General features: G+C 36.7%; 1 protein-coding gene across 6 annotated transcripts in view; it reads right to left on the bottom strand.

Annotated features, from left to right (window-relative positions):
- The window catches only part of LOC149940642 (potassium voltage-gated channel protein Shaw-like), a 208,664-nt gene that overhangs the window by 51,599 nt on the left and 132,571 nt on the right, over positions 1-24,494 (bottom strand). For 5 of the 6 annotated variants that reach the window (XM_090178085.1, XM_090178088.1, XM_090178090.1 and 2 more), the window contains 4 exons: positions 7,489-7,880; positions 4,817-4,925; positions 4,072-4,358; positions 2,618-2,845 (listed from right to left, as the gene is read on the bottom strand). In XM_090178085.1, the coding sequence (XP_090034211.1) occupies positions 2,618-2,845; positions 4,072-4,358; positions 4,817-4,862 (561 nt within the window). In that variant the 5' untranslated portion in view covers positions 4,863-4,925; positions 7,489-7,880. The remainder of the gene's footprint in view (positions 1-2,617; positions 2,846-4,071; positions 4,359-4,816; positions 4,926-7,488; positions 7,881-24,494) is intronic. The other variant, XM_090178089.1, reaches the window with a different exon arrangement.

Below are 24,494 nucleotides of genomic sequence, written 5' to 3'. Positions count from 1 at the left end.
TGGAAAATTGAGTAAAAGAAGAGATTAGCTATCAGTAATCAAGTTTGATCCAGGTTTGCGTGATATAGAGCCCTTATCTGAACCGCGAGCGACTTTTGAGCTGACAATTGATTTTATGAAAATGCCCATATCAGTGGGGAGATCTCGGAAAAGCGGTAGTTGGTCCGGATCGATGGCAGCGGGGCTCGGCTTACCCCGGCTAGGCTTTTGCCATTACTCAAGCCTCGGTTGGTGCGGAGCGGCAGGGGCCTCGGCCACCACCGATTCCCGCAGGTGGGGACAAGCGTAAAAGACGAAGCGCCTCCGCTATTCGTAGTGACATCTTGGTGGCTACATCCGATATCTTTCTTTTCTCTCACTTCTTTTCATCAATTTTTTTGTTCTTTTTAAACTTTTCCTTCGTTTGAAAATAAAGGAGAAATTCGTCGTATAGATTTTTTTATCCTTTTCCGTACCGTTATATATATATTTATAAAGAAAAGATCGCTTATCGTAACTCGGGTTTTGTAGTCATTTGTTAGGGCCAAATGGTTGTAAAGTAGAGCGACTTTGACAAGTTAAAAGTTTGTTTAAGAAGAAGAGTTTCGGTGTGGCGTTTGCTTCGAGGATGCATTCATATTCATTTTGTCTGGGAGGGAGAGGAGAGGGCTGGACTGTTGGTGTGTGTGTTTTCATGGCGGGAGTCTATCGCGTCGCGTGAAATTGAACTCCGTAGAAGGTACGGGTCGACAGCTCGGGTTATAAATAGAAATTGATTTCGCTTGGAAATATACGCACGATAGTCGCGGGCTTGTTCAGGTGTGTGTGTGTGTGAGGTTATTTTCTTCTATCTCTCTCTTCAATTTTTCCCCATTACTGGATCGGTTTGCTTTCGTGGTCTAGTAGATAGCGTGTTAGACCGTCTGCGGAAATGAGAATAAGTCCGTACAAAGGTTCAGATTTGTCCTATATACGTTTATTATGTTGGTATTTATTAAAGATATACGCTAGTGTTGTTAATTTTCCGGAAAAATAAAATGCGGATTTTCCGCAAATCGGAAAAATAAAAAATTGAATAATAAATTACTTTTTAAGGGTTTTTAATTTTTTTAACTATTTATCGATATAAAATGTCTAATAACAGTAAACATACTACAAAACATTAGCGTTACATTGTTAATCAGTTTAAAGCTAGTCTAGATGTTTAGTTTTACTTTTAGATTCGAAAAAATGAGGCGAAAATTCCGCTTTATTTAAATTTGCAAACAATTGACGGCTTTTAAAATTCATTTTGCGCGTGAAAATACCTCTACATGTTATGGTCAAAAAAGCACGCAAAGAAGGTTGTGTGCCCAAGACCTGTAGTGTCGCGCGCTAAAACGTCATTTCAAAATCCGTCAATATTAGGCTAATCATGGAATGAAAACTTTTTTTATTTTTTTCGGAAAAATACGGAAAATATTCCAGCTTACAACACTAATATACGCAATCTAAAAAAATTCACAGATTTTTATGTTTGGTTTCCCATAAAGTTCCATCAATGATAATATTACTCGGAAACCAGTTCTTTAAATTGAAACCGTTAATTTATACGGTTTGGAAGGGACAGATAATAATTAATAATGTAGTTATGGAATTTGTATTTAGTATTGTTGCAGTCAAATAGTCAGGACCAGGTTGATTTGACCTACAAAATTCTACCAATGAAAATATATTTTTACACAGGGCCACCGTGAGCGGGCTCCAAAGAGAGCATTTAATAATGGAAATAGCTATACCTTTTTAGCGAGGAAGTTGGGAGAAGAGTTCAGACTTGGGCCTTCCGGCTACGTGGGGGCCCGTAATTGGTCTAACGGCTCCCTCCCCCCTCTCTCGCCGGGTCGGCTTTTTATAAGCGCAACCGGCGTCGTATCCAAAGCCAAAAAGTAATTATTATTCCCATCGAATTTCCCAGTTTGTAGCAAAATTTTGGGACCCTCGAGATAAAATTTTGGATTTACGCCTTTAAAAATCCTACATTTGGGGAATTAAATCAGAAAGTCAGTGACGCGGAAGTGGTTTAAGGCGTTGGGTAGTTTTTAAAACTCTGTATATGAGTAGGATCTCCATCTCCCTAGACTAATCATTTTATATAGGGATTTAATTAAGCCATTACCATAAGTAACGTAATAAAAATTAGTATGACTCTTATTATTGTTAATAATATTATTAATAATAATAATGATAATAATAATAATAATAATGATAATCAGAGACATTTAATGTTTTAAATACAGGTGGCCGGGTTACAATGCGTAGGAGGATGGTGGTAAGCCCCTCGTGCCACGGGAACCAACAGTGCCCTACACTAACTACCTTAAAAATATTTTATGGAAAGGGGAAACCGAAAAACTCGAGGGAAAATCCCTTTAACCAGTGGCGACAGTCTCGCGCAGCTCCGACTATGACAGTAGACTTGCCATTGAACTAACTTGTAAGTAGTTTAATTCGCCTGGCGCATATTTCGTCACTACAGGGCTTCACGCTAAATTAAACCTTGGTAGCGCAATAGCTAGGGTCTAGATGGATACTTCTGTCATAAGTGACATATTATTTATCTTTGATATTAGGTATTTGAGGGATCCGGGGTTGTACTCACTTTGGCAGCCGTTGAGGAATACGGTTCGTCAAAAAGCGACCACATTTTGGGCTTGATCCGTTGCCACCAGGACAGCGTTCCGTTCATGTAATCCTCCTCCATGCCGAATTTACGAGCCAACTCCTCGTCGCTCGGTTTTTCCGTGTCCAGATCCAGCCGATCCAGGACAGTCAGCGTCTCTTGAGTGTCCCTGTGTTGGGTGTACGTCATCCAACAACAAGGTTCAACCTAAGTAAAAGTTAAATTCTATTAGGGACTATATTCCGTCAACCCCAGTTGGAGTAAAACGATATGATTTAAATCAGTGATTCAAATGAATTCGAATTATTTGATTTAAATCAGTGATTCAAATGAGTTTGAATTATTTGATTTAAATCAGTGATTCAAATGAGTTTGAATTATTTGATTTAAATCAGTGATTCAAATGAGTTTGAATTATTTGATTTAAATCAGTGATTCAAATGAATTTGAATTATTTGATTTAAATCAGTGATTCAAATGAATTTGAATTATTTGATATAAATCAGTGATTCAAATGAATTTGAATTATTTGATATAAATCAGTGATTCAAATGGATTTGAATTATTTGATATAAATCAGTGTTTCAAATGAATTTGACTTCTTTGATTTAAATCAGTGTTTCAAATGAATTTGACTTATTTGATTTAAATCAGTGTTTCAAATGAATTTGACTTATTTGATTTAAATCATTGTTTCAAATGAATTTGACTTATTTGATTTAAATCAGTGTTTCAAATGAATTTGACTTATTTGATTTAAATCAGTGTTTCAAATGAATTTGACTTATTTGATTTAAATCAGTGTTTCAAATGAATTTGACTTATTTGATTTAAATCAGTGTTTTAAATGAATTTGACTTATTTGATTTAAATCAGTGTTTCAAATGAATTTGACTTATTTGATTTAAATCAGTGTTTTAAATGAATTTGACTTATTTGATTTAAATCAGTGTTTTAAATGAATTTGACTTATTTGATTTAAATTTGTGAAATAAATACATCTTATTTATTGAAAAATAAATTTGATTTAAATCAGTGCAATAAATTGGATTTAAATCAGCGAAATAAATTTGATTTAAATCAGTGTAATAAATGTGATTTAAATCAGCGAAATAAATTTGATTTAAATCAGTTTAATAAATGTAATTTAAATCAGTGTTTTAAGTTTAACGATTTCTGCAAAATAATGATTGATTTAGGCCGTCAATTTTACTTCACTGTATTAATGAAAACGTACAAAAGCCGTGCGAATTTAGAGTAAATTAAATTACAAGTGAAAATTTAATTATTATTATTATTCTTAATTAAGTTGTCCAGCAAAAGACGCATAAAATCAATCAAATAAGCGAAATCCGATTTAAAACAAATACAATGTTTTTAAATAATCAAATGAATCAACAGCTCTAATCATTTCTACCACAAATAGCCTTTACCTGGTTGGAATCCAATCCCCAGAACTCCAGTTCCTCCTCGAAGAGAGGTCCGCAGACGTCCGTGGGGTAATGTAATTTTCCCGTCCTGTAGTAGTTGAGTACCTGGGCGAAGACGCCCGGGTGTCGGTCGAAGAAGTACTCGTTCAAGACGGGGTCGTAGTTGGCCAAAGCCTCGGTCAGTCTGGACAGCCTGGTGGCCGGGATCTTTTTCAGCGTCGCTTTGTAAGTCTCGTGCCTGATTCCCCCAACATTCAAGACGACTCTGTTCTCGGCGTCCAAGTTCATGGCTGCCAAAGAAACCAATACGTTTTTCAATTTCCATCTCAGTCTCCGTTAAGATTTTTCATCCATAAAAGCAGGATCTTTTTATGGAGAGGTCAGCGCACTCCATGTTTTTTTCCGCAATCAGTTCGTCAGTTTTAGGGAGAAGGGGAAAAATTCCCGCTGTCTTCCGCCATCTATACCGCTACCCCAAACTACGTATACGATATTATATTATGGTAGCAATATGATTATTTTGTTTTCATAAATTACATAATAGAGTTTATTTTATATTCAATAGATGACGCGTCGTAGAGTCAACTATAATTGATCGAAGCTAGAGATACGGTAATCGAACATGCCGAACTAAAGTCGACGAAACGAGGCAAATGCCAAATCGGACGAGGAACGCGTACTAAACCAGACGCGACTACGTACAAATAGGGAAGACGTTATTTTGATTCTGAGAGAGATGTATACATACATGCGTGAATGTAAAGTCCCCTTATAGGCGTGTGCGAGTCTCCCATCGCCTCGGCGAGGGGGCGCTCAACATCGGCGGAGTCCCTGTCGGCTTACCAGAGAGAGGATGACTCGAGGACACAACAAGCAAGAAGACACAGGAAGAAAGAGAGAGAGAAATACTGGACGTCAGTCTACACTAGAAACGCACAAATACCTAAGCGGAGACTACCAACAGTAGACAGATTTTGTATACAGACTTGGAGAGTGGGTTAGGAAGTGGGAAAAGATCAACTAGGATACTTTTTCATCAATATATTCTATTCGTGCAATATTTTTTACATTAATTTAGATTTATTGGTTCCAGGGGCGTAGGAACCAGGGGGGGCAATGCCCCTCCCTAGAATTTTGCTGGGAGGGGAACTAATGTTATTGCCTCCTCCAACTTTTTGGTCAGTTGAAATCTTCAAAAGGTTCAAATTCTCATTTTAAAAGCATAAAAAACTTATAGAACCGCAACTGTGTTTAAATTTCCGTATTTTCCCGCCAATTTACATAGTAGTAAAATGTACACGTGCATTCGGAGAAGCTACACTCCATTAAAAATTCCAAACCATTCTCCCGACCCCTTTTGGGTTCTCTTTGCCCCTCCAACTTCTAGAACGTTCCTACGCCCCTGATTGGTTCATTGGCTAATATCGACAGTCACACGACCCCCTAAATCGGTTCAACCCTAGCTATAGGTCGATTCCGAAAGTGAGTCTTCCCTTACGTCCTAACGTCGTTGGTTCCGTCGTTTCCCCTTAAGCTTTAGATGATGAATAATCAAAGTAGTTTACACGAAACCTATAGAACCAGTATTCTTCGGGATGACTTATATTGTTAGCATATTTTGCTAAAACAGGGTACCCGACGTAATTAACAGGAACTGTAGTCCTATCCACCTTTGCCGTAGTATCGTCCAATAATATTTTCTTCTTTGTGGATCCTGCTTTATCACAAAAGCTAAACATGCGAGTGTTTTATTCGTCATAGCGAGAATCAACGCGAACTTGGCAACTTGTTTTGATCCCATTTGGGTAGAAATCAGTAAAAAAAATTGTAAAGCCAGGTTCATACTTACCCTTAAAATCGCTTCATATTAAAAAACTAGTTTTTAAAACCAACGTGAGAAATCGCTTCGTGTTGGTTCGGGAAGCAACTCGTCCAAGTCGGTTCGCTTAGAATCGCTTTCAAATCGACAAGGCGCGGAAGTTAAATTGCTCGTATTTTCAAAAATAATGGGAATAAAATTATAAATAATGTCTAATAATATTACTGTATGTATAGTAAACGTGATTAACTAATTGTTTTGGGATATATTTTAGTGTTTTCAAAATTTTGGTCATAATCTGAAATGGATTTAAGCCTTGGCTATAAGTGAACCGGGCTGAAGCGATTTCGCACGCGTGAACCAATAATTATAGTCGGCGGTCAAAACTGGCATTCAAACCGACCTAAACTCGGTTTTAAGCTCTAGTGTGACCGGGGCTTTAGTGGTTTTAGCTGTATCGAAGTAGCACGAATAGGTTTTGGCGGCTCGCGCAGTACTCGCTAGTTAGCTTTTGCTATCCACTAGGACATACGAAGAACAAAAGTGTGTTTGGACGATACTACGGTAATAGAGTGTAGGCCCTACACTGTAGGGAGCTGTTGACTCGCGTGGCACGAAGGGCTTGCCACCACCCTCATACGCATCGTAACCCGGCCACCTGTTTAAGTCATTAAAAGTCGCTAGATGACTTGGGCCTAAGGTGATGCCTTGGGTATTAGCCTAGCTGATTTTTATTATTATTACCGCTATGGGAAAAAAATCATATAGGGCTACAGTTCATGCTTCAGGAAAAAAGTATCAGGCCACCCTGATGACTACTAGTTGTCCAATATTTGGAATAATTTACAGCCAAATATTAGCAATAGAAGCGAAAGGAAGTCATTATTGAACGTTTTTACTCGTGCGATTTGAGTTTGAGTGGAAAAGCTTGTTGATTTCTTCGTTAAAAGCGCTGGTGGAAGATGCGATTTGAAAAATGGTATTTTTGCTTACGATTCGGCTCCATTAGTTGGGTTGTTCAAGAATAAACCGGCGTTGAAACCGTTTTCAATAGTTTAAACGCAGTATTGAACCAATTTAGCCGGTCGTGTGAGAATGTTTCTAAAGTCGTTATCTTGGAAGCAAATAAAAATGGAAGGGCGAACAAATTCTTATTTTGAAAAGCGAAGGATCGGATTCTAAGGGGAGATTTTCCTGAGAGTAGGAAAAGTTTCAATAATGACGACCGTATATACCTCATATTTCGGTAATGTTTCAAGAAACCCGATCTTTACCGCGAAATTTTGCAAGCTTTAAGATAATATGGTATTTATAACGCGACAAAAATTAACGTTTGAAACTAGAAACGCGTAATTTAAACTGAAAGTTAAGATCTTTTAAGATTTTCTTTAAAAATAAACTATGTCGTGTCGTATTAAAGAGAAAGTAGGCCAAACGGAGCGCGCCGACTATAAGGAGATGAACTTTTACTACGCCCACGACGATGGCAAACTTTTCACGATTTGAGAATGTGAATTTTAAGGGAGATTAACTTGGACGATCGCGATAATTTAGAAAAAGTTGACACACTCGCGGAACATGAATTCCTTTTGGATTCTTACCGAGTAGACCGCGAGCTGTTAGGAGCTGCGCGAGAGGGCGTCGGGCCTTGCGGGGTCAACGTGATGACCACGGCCCTGGCTCCTCGTTGTCACGGCTGGTTCGCTGATTTCTTATCCTTCGATTTTGACAATGCGTGTGTTTTCTAGTCACCGCGCGGCGTCACTGCAGGATGAATTCGCCCGTTTAACCAGCTTTGACCATGGCGCGTTGTTTGAGCGATTCCGGGTCAGGACGACTGATGCTGGTCAGCTGCGGCTCGGACACTGTGAGCCCAGACACTAGCCGTAATTCTTCTTGTTTTGGCACTGGCTCGCCACCAATTTCCTTCTGATCATCGTAGACTCCGAATACTCCGGAAAATGAGTCGTCGTCCGCCGTCTCCGACATGATCCTGTAACCACAAAGACACTTCGTTAATATTGCAAAGTAACAAACTAAAGATACGTATGATATGTTCACAGCTCATAAAAAGTGTTACTTCACTTTGATCTTAGCCAAACAACGTAGTAGCTTATTATTGAATTTTCAAAACGTTATTTTAAAAGAAATTATCTATTTTGTTTATGCTGAAAGGCACTACACTTCGATGTTAGCTAAACAACGAACAAGCTAGCTTGTAAAATTTAAAATATTTTAGATGTGCCATTAATATAATATTATTTCATTTAAGTTTTAAAAAGTACGTTACAGAATATACAGCAAAGAAAGATATAACAATTAAAGTATTGTTGAAATTTTAAATATTTCGCAGAAATCTAAAACAAAACACCAACTTTCTAAGGGATTTCGAATCTACTAGTATTTCATATTTATATTCTTATTAATATTCATATTCCACCCTAGCCTGGAAAACGTCACGAATCAAAATATTGTTTGACAAAGTTATAACTTAGATCCGAAGTATATTAGGGGAGAAATTCAGAAATATATCCAACAAAGCGTAGATGTCGATTACATTCGGGGTCGACCACTCTTGGAAGTGGCAAGGCACGCGTTTACGACGTGTCGTGACAAAGATCACTTAACTACGCAACGCCGAGTTTGGTCTCTTCAAATAGCCAAGTGGAAATTTCTGCGGCTGGAGATGATCGCGGAAAGAAATCGGTGTTCGCTCTTTAAGTTTCTCGCTTCGTTCGATTCGATGGTGCTAAGATAAAGCCGAGTGTGTAGAGGCACGCCTCTTTTACCCATTTCGGCTTGGGTACTACTCACTAAATATAGCCACTTTTCCTATAAATAAAAAGAACTAAGTTCCCTATAATCTCGGAGGAGCCCTACGATTTTCTTGGAAAAAGAAATTAGAAGCATATTTCTGGAGATTTGAATCCGCCTCCCGCGGCTAGAAGTGTACTTGACGTGGACATTTTTACAACGACTATAGCACCAGCTGTACGTTCCGAAAGATGGCGCCGCGATATTCATTTTAATTGACTTTGTTTAGTGGAAGTTTCTTAAATTTCCTTGTTTCATGGAAATGCAAACGGCTGTAGAATCCTTAATGGTAATGAAAATGCAAATCGAAGGGAATAAAAGCTTCTATCAAGCAAACGAAAACGCCCATCGATAGTTGTTAATTTATTTCGTGCCAATGGAAACGCCCTTCGTGCTAATGAAAATGAACATTTAGGGGAGCTAAGCTTCTTTCGCGCAAATGAAAATGCCCATCGATTATCATAAATTTATTACTGCAAATATAAACGCTCATCGATTGTCGTTAGTTTATTTCGTGCTAATGAAAATGCACAGAGAAGTGGTTAAACTTCATTATGGAAATGAAAATGTTTATCGATAGTCGTTTGGTTATTTCGTGCTAATGAACGTGCACATTTAAGTCGGTATGAGCTGGTGTCATTGAAAAGAAAACTCCCATCGATGGGCCGTAACCTTTTTCCCATAGAAATGACCATCGATGGGCTCAAAGCTTCTTTCGTGAAAATGCCCGCCGAAGGGCCGCAAGCTTCTATCATTAAAATGCACATCGATGAGCCGTAAGCTTCTTTCACGATAAATGCCCATCGAGAAGTCGTAAGCTTCTTTCACGCTAATTTACGCGACCTCTTCGAGGGATTAGAAGTGAAACCATAGACAGTATATCTCCTTAAGGTCCTTTAAAAAAGGTCGAAGCGCTGACCAATTGCGAACCGCTGTTAATAAGCGATAAATTGGAGAAACTTTTAAAATCCAATTTTAAATTTATCAATTCCGTAATGGCCGGGGGGGGGGGGGGGGCAAGTGGGATAATCGACGTCATATCTCACTCTCATTATCTCTGATGCTCCTAAAGCTCCTTCCCTAATTAATGGTGTCCTTTCAAATGAGCTCGGCCCAGGTGAGAGAATTCCTGGACGTATTATCCGAAAGGTTCTCTTTCCAAGTGTCTCATCGTCTTTCGACTGAAGCGCCTCGGGTTAACCCTTGACTCCGATTCTTAATCTACAGCCAGCCGTTGATTTTCTCGTCCGTCGCGTTGGGATTCAAACGCGCCGTCGCGTTTTAAAAGAGTATTTTCCAAAACAAAGAGAGAAATTAAGGAAATTTTCCAAGGGTCCCTCTTCGGTCAAATGATTGCCCCTCGGGTTGGCTCGTCAAACCCAGATGACGGTGGTTGGTGATGGCGTGGGAAGAGGAGTAATTGAGAGCTTAAGCAAACGGCTCTAGAAGTTTGAACGACAATGTGAACATTTTCAACGCTTTAAGGTTCGCGTGTCTACCTCGCAGTCGAATATTTCATAGCTTGAAAACAACGCGATAATTCGGTGGAGCTTGTGTCACATTTCACATAATACTTATTTTTTTAAATACTGAAAATCATAATTTAATATTAATAATAATCAGCTAGGCTAATACCCAAGGCCCCACCTTAGGCCTAAGTCATCAAGAGACTTTTAAAGCCATTAATTAAGGTGGCCGGGTTACAATGCGTAGGAGGGTGGTGGCAAGCCCTTCAAGCCACGCGAGCCAACAGCTCCCTACACTAACTATTACTGTTAACCTCAAGTAAACCAGCAGCATCACGAAGAGTAAATACTAGTTTAATTAAGGATAAATCGGTAATAGTGTGCAAGACGAAACATTTGTGGTAAGCCAGGATACGAGATAAAAACATTCGGTGTTTAAACAACTCTTACAGCGCATTTTAGTGTGGTTCAAACACGTTTCAATTTTCGTCATGTATTCGGTTTTACGACAAATGGCTAAAATGAGTTAAAAATCTATTTTAATCGCACTGTTTTATAATTTTTCCACGCGGACGTTTAGGTACGGCTGACGTTGTCGTTCAAACGTCTAGAGCGCTTTGCTTAACCTCTCTTTTCTGCCGATTCTGTCTATATGAGCGTCAGAGCGTTCATTGTGTGTTTTAGCTCCTGAGCCGTGCTTCAATTCATCGTCGGATGATTTGGAAGATGGGGGAGACTTTTAATGTCTTCACTCATTAGCTCTCCTCCCGGTGCTTCCGCCCTCTGGTGACGTTTGCGGAGGTGTACGAGTGAGGCGCGGGTTGCCGAAATCGGGTCATTCCTTTTACCTTAATCTGGATAAAATTGGGCTCGAAACGGCGGCCGCCCGATAATTAAGGAGACTAATGAAATCGGCCTCTCTATATCCTTTCTTTTTTTTTTAGATTTGGATGGCAAATTTGGTCGGAGAAGAGCTGTTCGACGGAACGCCATAAGCACGTAACACGAATAACTTTGATTTTCCTTAATTTAATTTCTACGATGAATATAATAATAAAGCTAGGCTAATACCCTTGGCATCACCTTAGGCCTAAGTCATCAAGCGACTTTTAAAGCCATTAATTCAGGTGGCAGGGTTACAATTCGTAGGAGGGTGGTGGCAAGCAGGGTTGGATATAGGGCCCTAGTGACGGCATTTGACTACTAAAATAAATGCTCTTGACTACTAAAATTAATCGAAATCTGGGGGCTCACTAGTCAATTTGACTAGTGAAAAATTTACCTAAATATTCATAAATAATGGCGATTATGGCGTATCATAAATTAATTTTATTTAAAAGAAATTGCGATCGGCCAAAGTCATGTAACTCCAGTGATAATAAATTTATATTTAAATACTGACGGGTGAAGCAAAATGTTGGCTTGCCTTCTTATTTTTATACTCCCATTTTTACCCCCACTAGTCAGTGACTACTAAAAAAATATCCTTATGTCCAACCCTGGTGGTAAGCCCTTCATGCCACGCGATCCAACAGCTCCCTACACTAACTATTACCGTTAACCACAACAAGTTTTTATGGAAGAGGAAACCGAAAAGCTCGGAGTTAAATCCCATAAACTAGTGTTGAGAGAGCTTGCACACTCAAGGCAGAAGATGTCGTTCCGAATTCTCACACAGTGCTACAAGCGGGGATCGAACCCGGCTCCTTTTGCTACGAGGCGAAAGTGCTAACCACTCCGCCACCTCACCTTTGGTCCAAGTTGGGGAAAACATCAGTCTTTTATTTAAAATTTTCAACAACAGCTGAAACGTAATAAGTAACCAGTTATTTTTATGTTTCAGCCATCGTGTGATCAAAAAAAGTTGCGAAGGTACTGGTTGTTGTAAGTGTACGATTCACTGAGGCCAAGCGCTCACTGCTCTTCGTAACATCTCCGTCCTAGCTTCCACAAGCCTTTGCTTCGTAACGGAGACAATGCCTTGTGGAAGGCAGGACGGATACGAAACGGAGAGCCAGTGGGCGCCTAGCCACAGTGTTTCGCTTCTATGGAAGGGAAACGAAGAGGGTTAGGCAGGTAGCTCAAATGATTTAGCATTTTCTGGTATTTTTGTGGGTAAACTAAGGTACACGAAAAATTCAAAAGTGATTGGATGAAATGAAAACAATGGTAAAAGATCCATTGTATTGTAGTCCATTCTTACCACTTCGTCGTCGCTGTGTATCCTGTTTTAATATAAATTTATCAGCAGTAGTAGTTGTTGTTTAAAGTTTATGTGAACTACTTTGATTAAACTAACATTAAGACCGATTTCACTAGCTGGTTTTAAAGGCAGTACTTAGTCTATTTAGGAGGTCGTATGACCGTGGCTTTTATTCCCATACTCTTTCAAATATTTAAATTGATATTTTTCAAACTGAGCTCCAAAACAGACTACCAAAAAACTAAACTCACTATTCTATGTCGGAGTTAAGGTATATAATGAATTGTATAATGAAATAGCTAGACATAAAACTTATCAATCAGTTAAAAGGTATTTAAAAATTTATTTGAGAATTAGATTTTTGTTAAAAATATTTAAATTTTATAATTCTGTTGTTTTTGTAATAATATAATTGTAAAAGAGGGCTATAAGTTGCTTAAAGACTTGGCCCTCTTACCTATATTTTACCTATATATTAATAAAAACAATTGAATTGAATTGAATTGAACGTTAGATCAAGAATATATTCAGGTGAACAGAGAATATGTGGGCAGCAATTTGTTGGCCTCATGATTCCCGGAAGAAAAACCAAGCCCCTCAGCCTACCATCACGTAGTCTTTTCCTCTCTCTCTCGCGGTAAGGGGGGAGGCACTTCGTAACGATTGCAGGTTCTCTCTCCGTGTAGACGAAGAATATCTCCCAGGAATCATGAAAACAGGGGCTATAGTTTAGCTACATATTATCATTTCACTTGAATACTCAAATTAAAATTCAAATTTATTTTTATGAATCTCTGTAATATTCATTTTTTGGATCTTAAGGGCCAAGTCGTCTAGCGACTTATAGCCCTAGCTTTCAAAATTAATAATTCTTTAGAATCAACACAATAAATAACAGTTACTTACTATTAAAAGAACAAGTGTATAATATTAAAATTGAACAAAAAAAATACCAATAACATTATTATTAAAACACATTAGTTTCCATAATTTCTAATTTTAAAAACTTGTGGAACTTGGTGAAAACTCCTTCCGCGTTGAGTTTGCAAGTTATCTCCCCACGGGCTAAGGGGTTTTTCCCCCAAGCTCTTCAGTTTCCCCCTTCCATAAAAATTTGTCCCGGCCACCTGAATTAATGGCAATAAAAGTCGCTAGATGACTTGAGACTAAGGTGGTATTTTGGTTATTAGATTAACTGATTATAATTATTATTATTATTATCTTATAGAAATAGAACTGTAGTTAGGCAGACCGTGTTACTGAAGTGGTGAATTATTAAAGCGCTTCTTGATTTGACAAAGTACAGCAGCAGCGTTTCCGTTTTAGCATAAGTGTATAATATTATTACATAAGTGTGACACTTCCTATTTGTCACAGTCAAAAGTTTTACTGAGAGCTATTCACGAGACAAACTGCATTACGGGCTTCGTCAACGTTTCGCATCCGCTTGCTAACGCGTCACAAGTAACCTTTGACAGCGCCTCACTAGTGACTAGGGGGAGATTTTCTTCTGGTGATGACGTCACTCCTTTACTAAACTCTCAGTAAAATATTCCCCACAGTGACAAACGTATGAAAACTGTGGGGTGGCGGAGTGGCTAGCAATTTCGCCTCGCAGCAAGAGGAGCCGGGTTCGATCCCAGCTTGTGGCGCTTGGTGAAAACTCGGAACAACTCCTTCTGCGTAGAGTTTACAAGTTCTCTCCCCACTGGTTTAAGGGGTTTTACCCCGAGATCTTCGGTTTCCCCTTCCATAAAAACTTGTTGAGGTTAACGGTAATAGTTAGTGTAGGGAGCTGTTGGCTCGAACGCGTGGCATGCAGGGCTTGTCACCACCCTCCTACGCATTATAACCCGGCCACCTGAATTAAAGGCTTTAAAAGTCGCTCGATGACTTAGGCCTAAGGTGGTGCCTTGGGTATTAGCCTAGCTGATTATTATTATTATTATTATTAAATTATTGGTCTTAGCCCACGCTTACAGATGTCTAAAAACTGGATCCAAGGGTCTATGGTTTCATTTTACGTGTTAGACCACGATGATTGACTGTTCTTGAAAATGCCAATTAAAACTTTTAACCCAAAAAATAATCGGGAAATAATTCGGGTATTTCAATATTTGGACCTTCTTGGCGACATTGTTAGATAAGGTTCTTCCGTTCGTGTTGCAAATCTCTTTATACGAACGGAAGTTAGGGTAGACAGGTTTCTTCACTCTAGTTGAACTCCAGAATCTTTGCTTTTTTATCCACTCTCTGAACATCATCAAATTCTTCAAACTCTATTTTTATGATCGAATTTTCGTCGTCTTCATTTTCACCTTTCAACAAGTTTCGACTCCTACCGTAGCCGCTCGCTAACTTTACCGTCTCAATTCCCTTCGAATACACTTTCAGGTAAAAGCGAGTTCTCTCTCTTAATATTGACCTTCCCCCCAGAAGGGTCTGTAAGGAGGGATGAAAGACCATTACTGTCGAGGGGTATATATATTTTTAAAGGCTAATGGATATTTTTAGGAAATTCTTCTCAACTTCGCGACAGACTGTATTTCTTAGGCTCGAAAGAGTTCCTTATTTAAATATACGGGGATGATTTCGTTTTTTTACGACTTGTATTTCCGTTACTTAACCTGGTTGTTTTTAATGTAAGCGCCAAATGGAAAAGTCGAAGCACCCTTATATAACGTAGACGACATTTTTTCGCAGTATTATTAAGCCATAAGATTTATTAACCGTTGACCTGATATTTGACAAACTTTTCAGACCAGCCGAAATTTTTACATATTGTCAGAAGTTTATGATCTACTCTTACAAGTATCAATTTAAGAAATTGAAATGAGGCAGTTTTCAAAACGCGCCAATTTCAAAATTTCCAAACCTCCGCGTCATGGCACAAAATTTTTGCTTGTATCACTTTGACTTACGATGTAAAATGGAAATATTGTATTGACTAGCGATAACTACTTATACATAATATTTTCCGATGTAAAAGTTTTAGGAAATGGCACCTTACACTTTTTTTGATAAAAAACTTCTTTTAAAAAAATAACACGAGACTGCGAAGGTAATTTTTCTAGTGACTTACGTAAAATTTATAAGAATATACATACATCTGATAATACTATTTTCATTTAAATATTGCTGTTTACCCTTGGTTTTAAACATTTGACCAGCACGTTGTTGAAATGTTATACCTATGCACACAGAACTGTTCGGCTTAGACCTGCGTTGACCAGTGATGTATAAATTTAGAAATTAGTTCAGATTTCTGATTTACAAATATTTGTAATACTCCATTGTATTTTTGGTTATATTTTACGATATTTCAGGAGATATTTTCCACTATTTATTGAGATTTATTTTGATATTTCTCAATATTTACGATATTTTTAAAATACTTGCAATAAAATATTGGCAATATTTAAAAAATATTGGCAATATTTAAAAAATATTGGCAATATTTAAAAAATATTGGCAATATTTAAAAAATATTGGCAATATTTAAAAAATATTGGCAATATTTAAAAAATATTGGCAATATTTAAAAAATATTGGCAATATTTAAAAAATATTGGCAATATTTTTAAAATACTTGCAATAAAATACACGCAATATTTCTAAAATACTTAATAGTTCTTAGATATAAACAAGATATCTAATATTTCTCCCGATTTCTGAATTTCCAGAAATAATAATTTCAATTTATCGCTACTGGTTCACCAGATTTCTAAAATAGCCAGCCTCTCGTTTGGCCTTTAGTATAATTGATTTTATTTCGCAACTTTTAAATACACTTATTAAATAGGGTCAATGGAGGTAAGTGTGATCAAAATATTTTTTTGGCGTTTAAACTAAAAATAGCACCCTCTTAAGAATTGGTACCATTAATACGGCCACTTTATCCTACACAACCACGCAATCAAATATAATACCAATTAAATAGTGATATAAATATTTATTATTTAATTTAACTCCGTTACTGATCACACTTACCCCCAAAATGCGTGGCAAGTGTGATAGGGGGGTGCGGTAATTGTGATCACTTGAAATCCTTGACCAATCGCAATAAATTTGCATACAGAGGTTGAAAATGGTGTCCCAATAAAGCAATATTTTTTTCGTAGATCTAAAATAATATCTTCGTGTGGTCACACTTACCCCCAAAATGCGGGGCAAGTGTGATAGGAAGGTTGGTTAATTGTGATCTTGTGAAATCCTTGATCAATCGCAATGAAATTGCATACAGCGGATAAATATGGTGTCCCAATAAAGCTCAATTTTTTTCATAGCTGTAAAATAATATCTTCGTGTGGTCACACTTACCCCGCACCGCAAATTTTGAAAGACCTTTTTCAGATTAAATTTTGAAAACCTCAAAATGTTAGCAAAAACACCAAATTTTCCTAGCAGGTAAAAGGTTAAGCAGACTACAAAATACCAAAATGTAAAATCGGTTTGTCAGTTAGAAAAAAAATTACAGAACTTTTCTTTTGGGCATAAAATCTCTAAACACGAGTAGAAGAGTATAACATTTTTTCAACTAAAATTTTTAAAAACTAAATTTAATTCAAATTAATATTGAAAATATACAAAATGTGTACAATTAAGTATATTTCAATATCCATTCATCAAATATTATGTTCTAATATTATTTGGGGAAATAATAAGGGGTGATCACACTTACCCCCTGATTACACTTACCTCCATTGACCCTATAAGAATATTGATTATAAAAATAATATATAAATATTTATAAACGTCTGATTGTGTTTATTTTCGGGAAAGGTCTGGTCAATTTTTCCAAACTAATAATAGCCTCATCCTCTAAGACCTTGACCACGAATCGAGGGACGTTTTGAACTGACGATAAAATTGTTTAAAATTTTCCGCTCTTAAATTTCATTCCAGTAAAATTTCAAAAGATTATATTAATACTCGAGAATAAAGAGTTTAAGAAGACGGCGAAATACGGCCCGAGAAACGTAATTAAGCTTATCTAGTGCCTTGTAAAAAGCCTGCCACGCTCTAAGTTTTGAACATCTTTACTGAAAGCTAGCCTCGGTTGGTGGCGTAAAATCGAACAAGCGAATATAAAGTTTTATTTTCCGCGGGACAAAGAGCGAAGAAGGACCGCCTTTTTATGGTTGCGAGTAATTTTGTTAGTTTTCGCGGCGCCCCGCCCGCGCTATATGTTTCGCAACAACCCCATTAATGACCTCCTCCGAATATCAAGTAGGATCCAACCTTTATACCATCCCTACCTGCCCGCGTAGGTCGTTAAAGGTAACTACCGGTCGTGTAAGGATGGCAAAGAACAATACTTCTAAAGACAACGACGACATTGGAATATCAAAAATGTGCATAAACGTAAATTTCGAAAGGAGGGACCAAAGTTACTGGTATCGAGTTAAAAGGGATCTGGCAGCTGTTGCCCGAAGGCCCGGTTTATACGAGCAAACTCTCCTTTAAACACTTTTACCTTTAACAAAATATTATGCAAAATATTATAGTCTATTTGGATCTTTAATAAAGTTCGATTTGATCCTAGCAACAAATGTGACAGGTTACATTTTATAGCCAGAGTAGGCTCTAAAAAAACAAACGTAATGCAGATGTGTTAATTCTAAATTAATATTAATCGAAAAGTGGAACTGAATTTTGTCATGGTGGAGTAATAAGTAATAATATCTATTTGTTACGGAAAACTCATGAGACTGTTGTACTATTTTACAAAAAATTTTAATAAATCTTAAAAACTTTAAAATATATACAATTACAACGTGATTAAAGTTTTTAAGATTTATTAAATTTTTTTGTAAAATAGTACAACAGTCTCATGAGTTTTCCGTAACAAATAGATATTATTACTTAATCGAAAAGTGTTTATAATTTACAAAATAAAATATGGTGCGTGTTCAGTGCAGATGTCTGGATTTGAACCAGCGCCATTCCGTTAGGCAAGAGCTTACGCTACAGCTACAATATGCAACGGCAGATGACGCCACTGCGTTGAAAAAAGGCACTGCTTTTACAAATAACTTGATATTAGTTGCTCATCCTTCAAAGTTCTGATCCTGTAGTTTATGGTAAAACTCGCCATTTTTAAAACGGCCAGTTTTGAATCTTACAATACTTCTCAGCAAAGGGCGTTCATTGACTCCTGATATTGCTAATTTTATAGTCCAATAGACTTATTTCCGTACCAAAACTTGGGCGATGATTGTAATAGTGCTTGAAGGTTGTGAGTTTAAGTCGATATTAAATTATTATTCTTTGAAATAATTCCGATAAAAATTGAGAAGTAAGTGCAAAATTAAAAATCACATTTTATTATGATTACCGATATGTTGCGATTTGGTATTTTTAAACACAACAAAGATGCAAATTAAATATACACGCAACTACAAAACTACCGTGATACAGTGTTACCTGTCATGGTTTGTTTAAAATGGCGTCGTCGACGTTTTGGAGCGAAACAAGGTGAATAAATTTAACCTTTAATAATTATTTCCGGGTCGTAATATTAACTGGATGAATTTTTCGTAAATTTTTCGATCGTGCTGCTTATATTCCGTGAGTTATCCTACAAAAATTTTTATTTTCAAAAATAGCGGCTTCGTTTATTCGGTGAACGACTTTCTAGTTGGCCCCGAAACAAATATTTCTAGAATCAAGAGCGAGAGGAAAAGCGCGTCGTTTCTAAATTCGTTTACTGCCATTATTCACCTTCTACACCTTCTTTATAGCTACGAAAACTACCATACCGCTTTACAATACGCGGGAAGCTAAAGTCAAATAATTTCCACTCCGGGAATGGGAAGTCGGAATATGATTGGTCGCTGCTCTCGCGGGTTGACGTGACAACTTCCGTCAAGGACAATCAAATGAACCGGATATTAGCGAGTAAACAGTGCCCTGCCTTTAGAGAGCAGACACGAGTAATTGAAAATAGAATGAGGTACCGCTTCCAATCTTGGGGTGTAAATTCTTTGGCGCGTGATCTCTCGTAGGAAGTTTTTTTGCTCTATGCAAAGCGAAGATGGATCCGAGTATAGGAGATCTTTTTAAGCGAGGAAGCTATATAAAAGGCATTAAAAATGATCGTTAAAACGGCTTCATTTTCCCCCGCTCTTCTGGGACTAAAATCAGAAAATAGATACGAAACGTGGTTTCACATTGGCGCATTCGAAAAGCGAACAATTTGGCTGCTGGTGTCGGCGGCTTGACCTTTTGCTCCGAATCGTTTAACTTTTTGTTTCAAATAAACAAGTTTTGATGATTGGGGAAGGGCTCCGTCCGATTCATTTCGTACGTGAGGCGAATAGAGCCATTTCATTTCCGACAGTTTCTGAAATGTCCCCGACAGAAAATGTCGAAGGAAGAAACAAGATGTCACGGACATTTGAGTGCGCGTGAGCCCTTGTCTGATGCGTTCGGTATCTTGGGTATAGCGCCCTTTAGAGTGTTCACTAAAAAATATCCAGGGCTAATAAATTGCGCTAGGAGTTCTTGGACAAAGACAATTTCAATGACCTTGAATGATGTTTTCAAGGTCATTTAAAAAGTACCTGGACAATCGTTAGATTTAGAAACTTGGTTCGAATTAGACAAGTGTGCACTAGCACATTTTAGATCCCAGTTACTTTGAACCGATGTCAATTGACCAATGCGTCATTTTGAAAATAAACAGCAATAACAAGAAATTGACGAGGAAAAAAATGTCTAAAAGATCAACCTGAAGTGATAATTTCAAATTCGTACCAAAACTGTTTTTGCTTCTTTAGGATTGTATAAATGTTTTAATGGATAGCCTGAGTTATTTTTGTTTTGATCATTCTGTTCACGAAGAACAATTATCCCATCACCCTGTTCTTCAACATAATTAGCTCATTTATAACCTAAGACCTACTTCATCAAACAGAAAACACAATTATATCGATTTCTCATACACCCTGTCTATTAGTAACACGCAAAAGGTAAAACCTCATAATCGACACCAAAATAACGTTAACTGTTTTAAACACGTTTTTATTGTAAAAAAATTTCCTAAATTTTTTTTAAAAGACATTTCACTCTAGTTCTATTTCTGACGAAAAGTTTGAAAAATGTTTTAGAGCAAATGAACCCGAGAAAACCCCTTTGATGTTTTTCCGTATTACACGAAAAAGATCCCGTAAAGTATCGCCCCCTATCGAAGCTGCAGCGCGAAAATATTTAAATTTGATTACAGTTTACCCGGCGAAATAATTTCTTCAATAAATACTTCACTTTCTATAGTCTCTGTTGATAAACGTAACCTTTTCTTTTATTTACTTATTTTGACTAAATCGAAATGGGGCTCATTATAATTTATCAAATAAAATATCCCCTAAACATCAGTCATAAAACGACGGACGTGTTAAATAAGAGAAACCGCCACTGGTTTTAAACAAGTTTTTTTTATTATTGAATTAATTGCGCGGATATAAATAGAAATATTATTGGAGAAGTCAACATAGTGTTTAGTTTAAATGATCAAACGGTTTATGACTTTAGCCCTCTTTGTCAATGATTTAAAAAAAAAAACAGATAAAAACCGTAATCACCTTTTAAACTGTTAGCCCAGAAATCAAAATGAAAATATCGCGGGCGTTTGGCAAATATTTACTTTAGACTAGTATTCTTCGGGATCAACTGAGCCTCGAGCTCTTCGCAAATTTCTACTTCCACTCCGCTACGCGTTTATATAAAATGTTATCTATCCCCTGGCTTACCTCTAAAAAATGCATTAAACTCACTGGAATTGCTTTGCTTACTAATTATGCAGATTACTTTCGGGCCAGCAGCGACGGTGCCGTCCTCTATGTTTAGATTATATTTTTCATCTCGCCTATGCTCGATATATCATAAATGTAAGCCGCCGTTTTATAGTGATGGTCGGCTCGAAAGTTGTCGCTTCGCGCAGTTCTCTTTCACGAATTTGTGCATATTTAACCTAATTTTTTTCAGTAAATTCGCAATGTACGTTTTAGAGGTCGGGGATGGTTAACTTTTATTCAATAGATAAAGCTCTCAAAATTATTCGTCAAACGTTTTGATCAAGTAATTTATATTTCTGTATTATCCGATTAATTTTTTGATAAATTTGTAAAATTAATCGGAAAAACGACGTTTTTTTCGATAAAAAGTTCAAATTTTACGAATAATACATGTTTTTTAATCATTTTCCGAAATATTAACCGGTAAATTTCTTTGTTTTCATTTTTTCCCCGAAAAAAATCTATTTAATCATGGATAATGATTAACCGTCCCCGACCTCTAGTACGTTTCGTAGTTTGATAAATTTTATCAGTTTTATTATCTTAGTAGTTTAGATTAATTCAAGGATTATTTTTTATTAACGTTTTGCCAAAGAAGATAAAATCCTAAAGCTGAATTTCAAAAATATGCTCTAGTTGGCATTAATATGGATTAAAATTCCCTAATTTGTAGTCGTTATTTTATGTAAAATTTTAAAATGTAATTCTATTCGCACCGGACAAATGTTTTTCCCAACTTTGTTAGTGAGCAAAGTTTTCGCCTTAAACAAGCCAAACATGTTATGCTTTCTTTCACACGCTCCACAAAAATTTACCTCAAGTTTGCGCGTTAACTGGTCGAAGACATTTAATCTTTAATCTTAACAAAAACATACCACCACTACTACAATATGTCAGTTTACATAAATAAATTAATATTATAATAAGTATAAATGAAAATATGAATGCTATTATAATAGTAATGTAGTGTTAATATTATTATTTAATGGCTTTAAAAGTCGATTGATGACTTAGGCCTTAGGTGGTGCCTTTGGTATTAGCCTAGCGGATTATTATTATTATTATGGTTATAATATTTAATATTAATATTAATTCTGCATTATTGTAATTATTATGATACTATTAATATTAAAAAATTATTATTATTATTATTATTAACGGAGATACTGTACCCCGCAAAGATTCCATTAAAGACCTCGGAGTCTATCTAGATAAAGGGCTTTACTTCCGAGTTAATGGCTGCAGAAGACTGTTAGGGGTTTCTTTAAAACTTACTAAAAAAATCAATTCGAAATTTCATTTCATTCTTTTATACAAAAGCTTAGTTCGCTCTAAACTAATGTACGGTTCTTTGGCGTGGGGAGGCTGTAGCGTATATTTAAGATTAATTGTCGAAACAGTTCAAAAGAAATTTATAGAATACTTACACACGAATTTTTAAAATGCCACATTTACAACTACAATAAATTACTAAAAGACTTGCAAATTGATCAATTATATGTAACTCGCGAAAAATACGAGCTTATTTTCCTATATAAATTGTTTAAAAATCTGATCCCCAGTGAGGATTTACTTTGCAAGATCAACTTTTTGGTCCCTAACTATTATATAAGACATTTCCAACTATTCAAAACATCTAAAAGTAATCTTAACCCAATTAACAGAATTTTAAAAACCGCAAACAAATATTCAAATGTTGTTGATATATTTAACTGTAAAATATCCGATCTGAAAATATTACCGGCCATTACATATAGGCCATTCACTGTAATTACATTTCACTGACATTTCCCTATTCTTATATCATTATCTAATGTTGTATAATTTATTAATGTGTATCGACTAGCTGATACTGTAACAGGTGTTGTTTCTTTGCACAATAAACAGATTTTTCATTTCATTTTCATTTCATTATTAATACTATATAATAATAATAATTATTATTATTATATAGTATTAATAATAATACTATAAAATAATAATAATTTTTATAGTATTAATATTAATACTATATTATTAAAATAATAATAATAAAAATTATTATTATAAATATTATAATATTAATTTGAATGCATTAATGGATATGTTTAGGTCGAAAGGATATGGGCTGTGGTTGTATTATTTAGATAATTTGGGATGTCAAAGGTCACGAGTTTCAGTTCCCAGAATGGTTCATGGCACTTTTCAGGGGCGCAGGACGTTTGCGAAGTTGAAGGAGCATTGCAATTTTAAACGGGGGGCACCCTTCAGGGCTCCGGAAGCCTTTTTCTCCAAGTCAAAGCGCCAATTTAGTATTTGGAACAGAACGAAAGCGGGACACCTCCCAACGCAATTACTCTCTTCTCGTCGCTGCTTTGCATAAGGGTACGCGGCTCTTCCCCAAACAAGAGCAGTTTGATCAAGAAAGGAGGTTCTTGGAAGCCGGGAAAAAGGATTAACTCTCCGCGTATGAATTATGCCGCGGACGTGTTAGCTGCCAGGTTTACGGGTTCGCCAATTTTATGTTATGGATTTTTGATTGGTGCTTCGCTCACCCCCGCTCGTGCCCGCGGGACTAACGGGTAAACGCCGTCTAGCGGATGCTCTAAGCGACGATGACAGTCCCACCGACCATCCTTTCTCCCCCCGAAAACTGCGGAACTAATTTTTCTTTTTAAATTAATATTTTGACTATAAATTGGAGCGGACAACGTGGACTTTTGGAAAATTACTTGTCAGGATTTTATTCTCTATCCCCAGACTCCTTCCAATTCCTTTCAGGTATTTTAAAATTCGTCGCCGGAACTGTTTATTAAACACTTTTAAGACCGCCGGACATAATTACAATTTTTCTCGCTCCCATGGCGGAATTTTTTTTTTTAATTGCCTGTCACCGTTTTCAAATCTCATCGACGATAGATGCTCGTGTAATTTATTTTAGTTATAATATTGCCTCTGGTGGGAGGGAACTTATTAAAATAAAGGTTATATCGCCATCTATGGGATCGTACCAGTCAATCTAAAATGTTGTTTATCCGTACGAGTCAACATTTTAGACCAAGGTTCGTAAAACTATATTAATTATTTTAGCCCAATTTTATTTGTGAGTGCAGTTTTTGAGCTTGCTTCCCGAAACACATCAAAGGTTTGGTCAAACAGGCGCGGCTTTAAACCGCTGAAGAGAGAGAGAGAGAAAGAGAGAGAGATATATATATATATATATACATATGTTTGTCCGCTATAGCAATCTACAGTTTTCAACTTGGGTCGAAAACTATCTCATGGTACCCTGACTGTGGTTTTCGACTGTTACGGTCGGCAAAACAATTTTAATTAATTGAATTAATTTA

This window comes from Leiobunum rupestre, chromosome 6, assembly GCF_980474605.1.
Source record: "Leiobunum rupestre chromosome 6, qqLeiRupe1.1.hap1, whole genome shotgun sequence".
Classification (NCBI taxonomy): Eukaryota; Metazoa; Arthropoda; class Arachnida; order Opiliones; family Sclerosomatidae; genus Leiobunum; species Leiobunum rupestre.
Note: the sequence above shows the minus strand (reverse complement) of the source record. Positions and strands in the feature narration are given on the sequence as shown.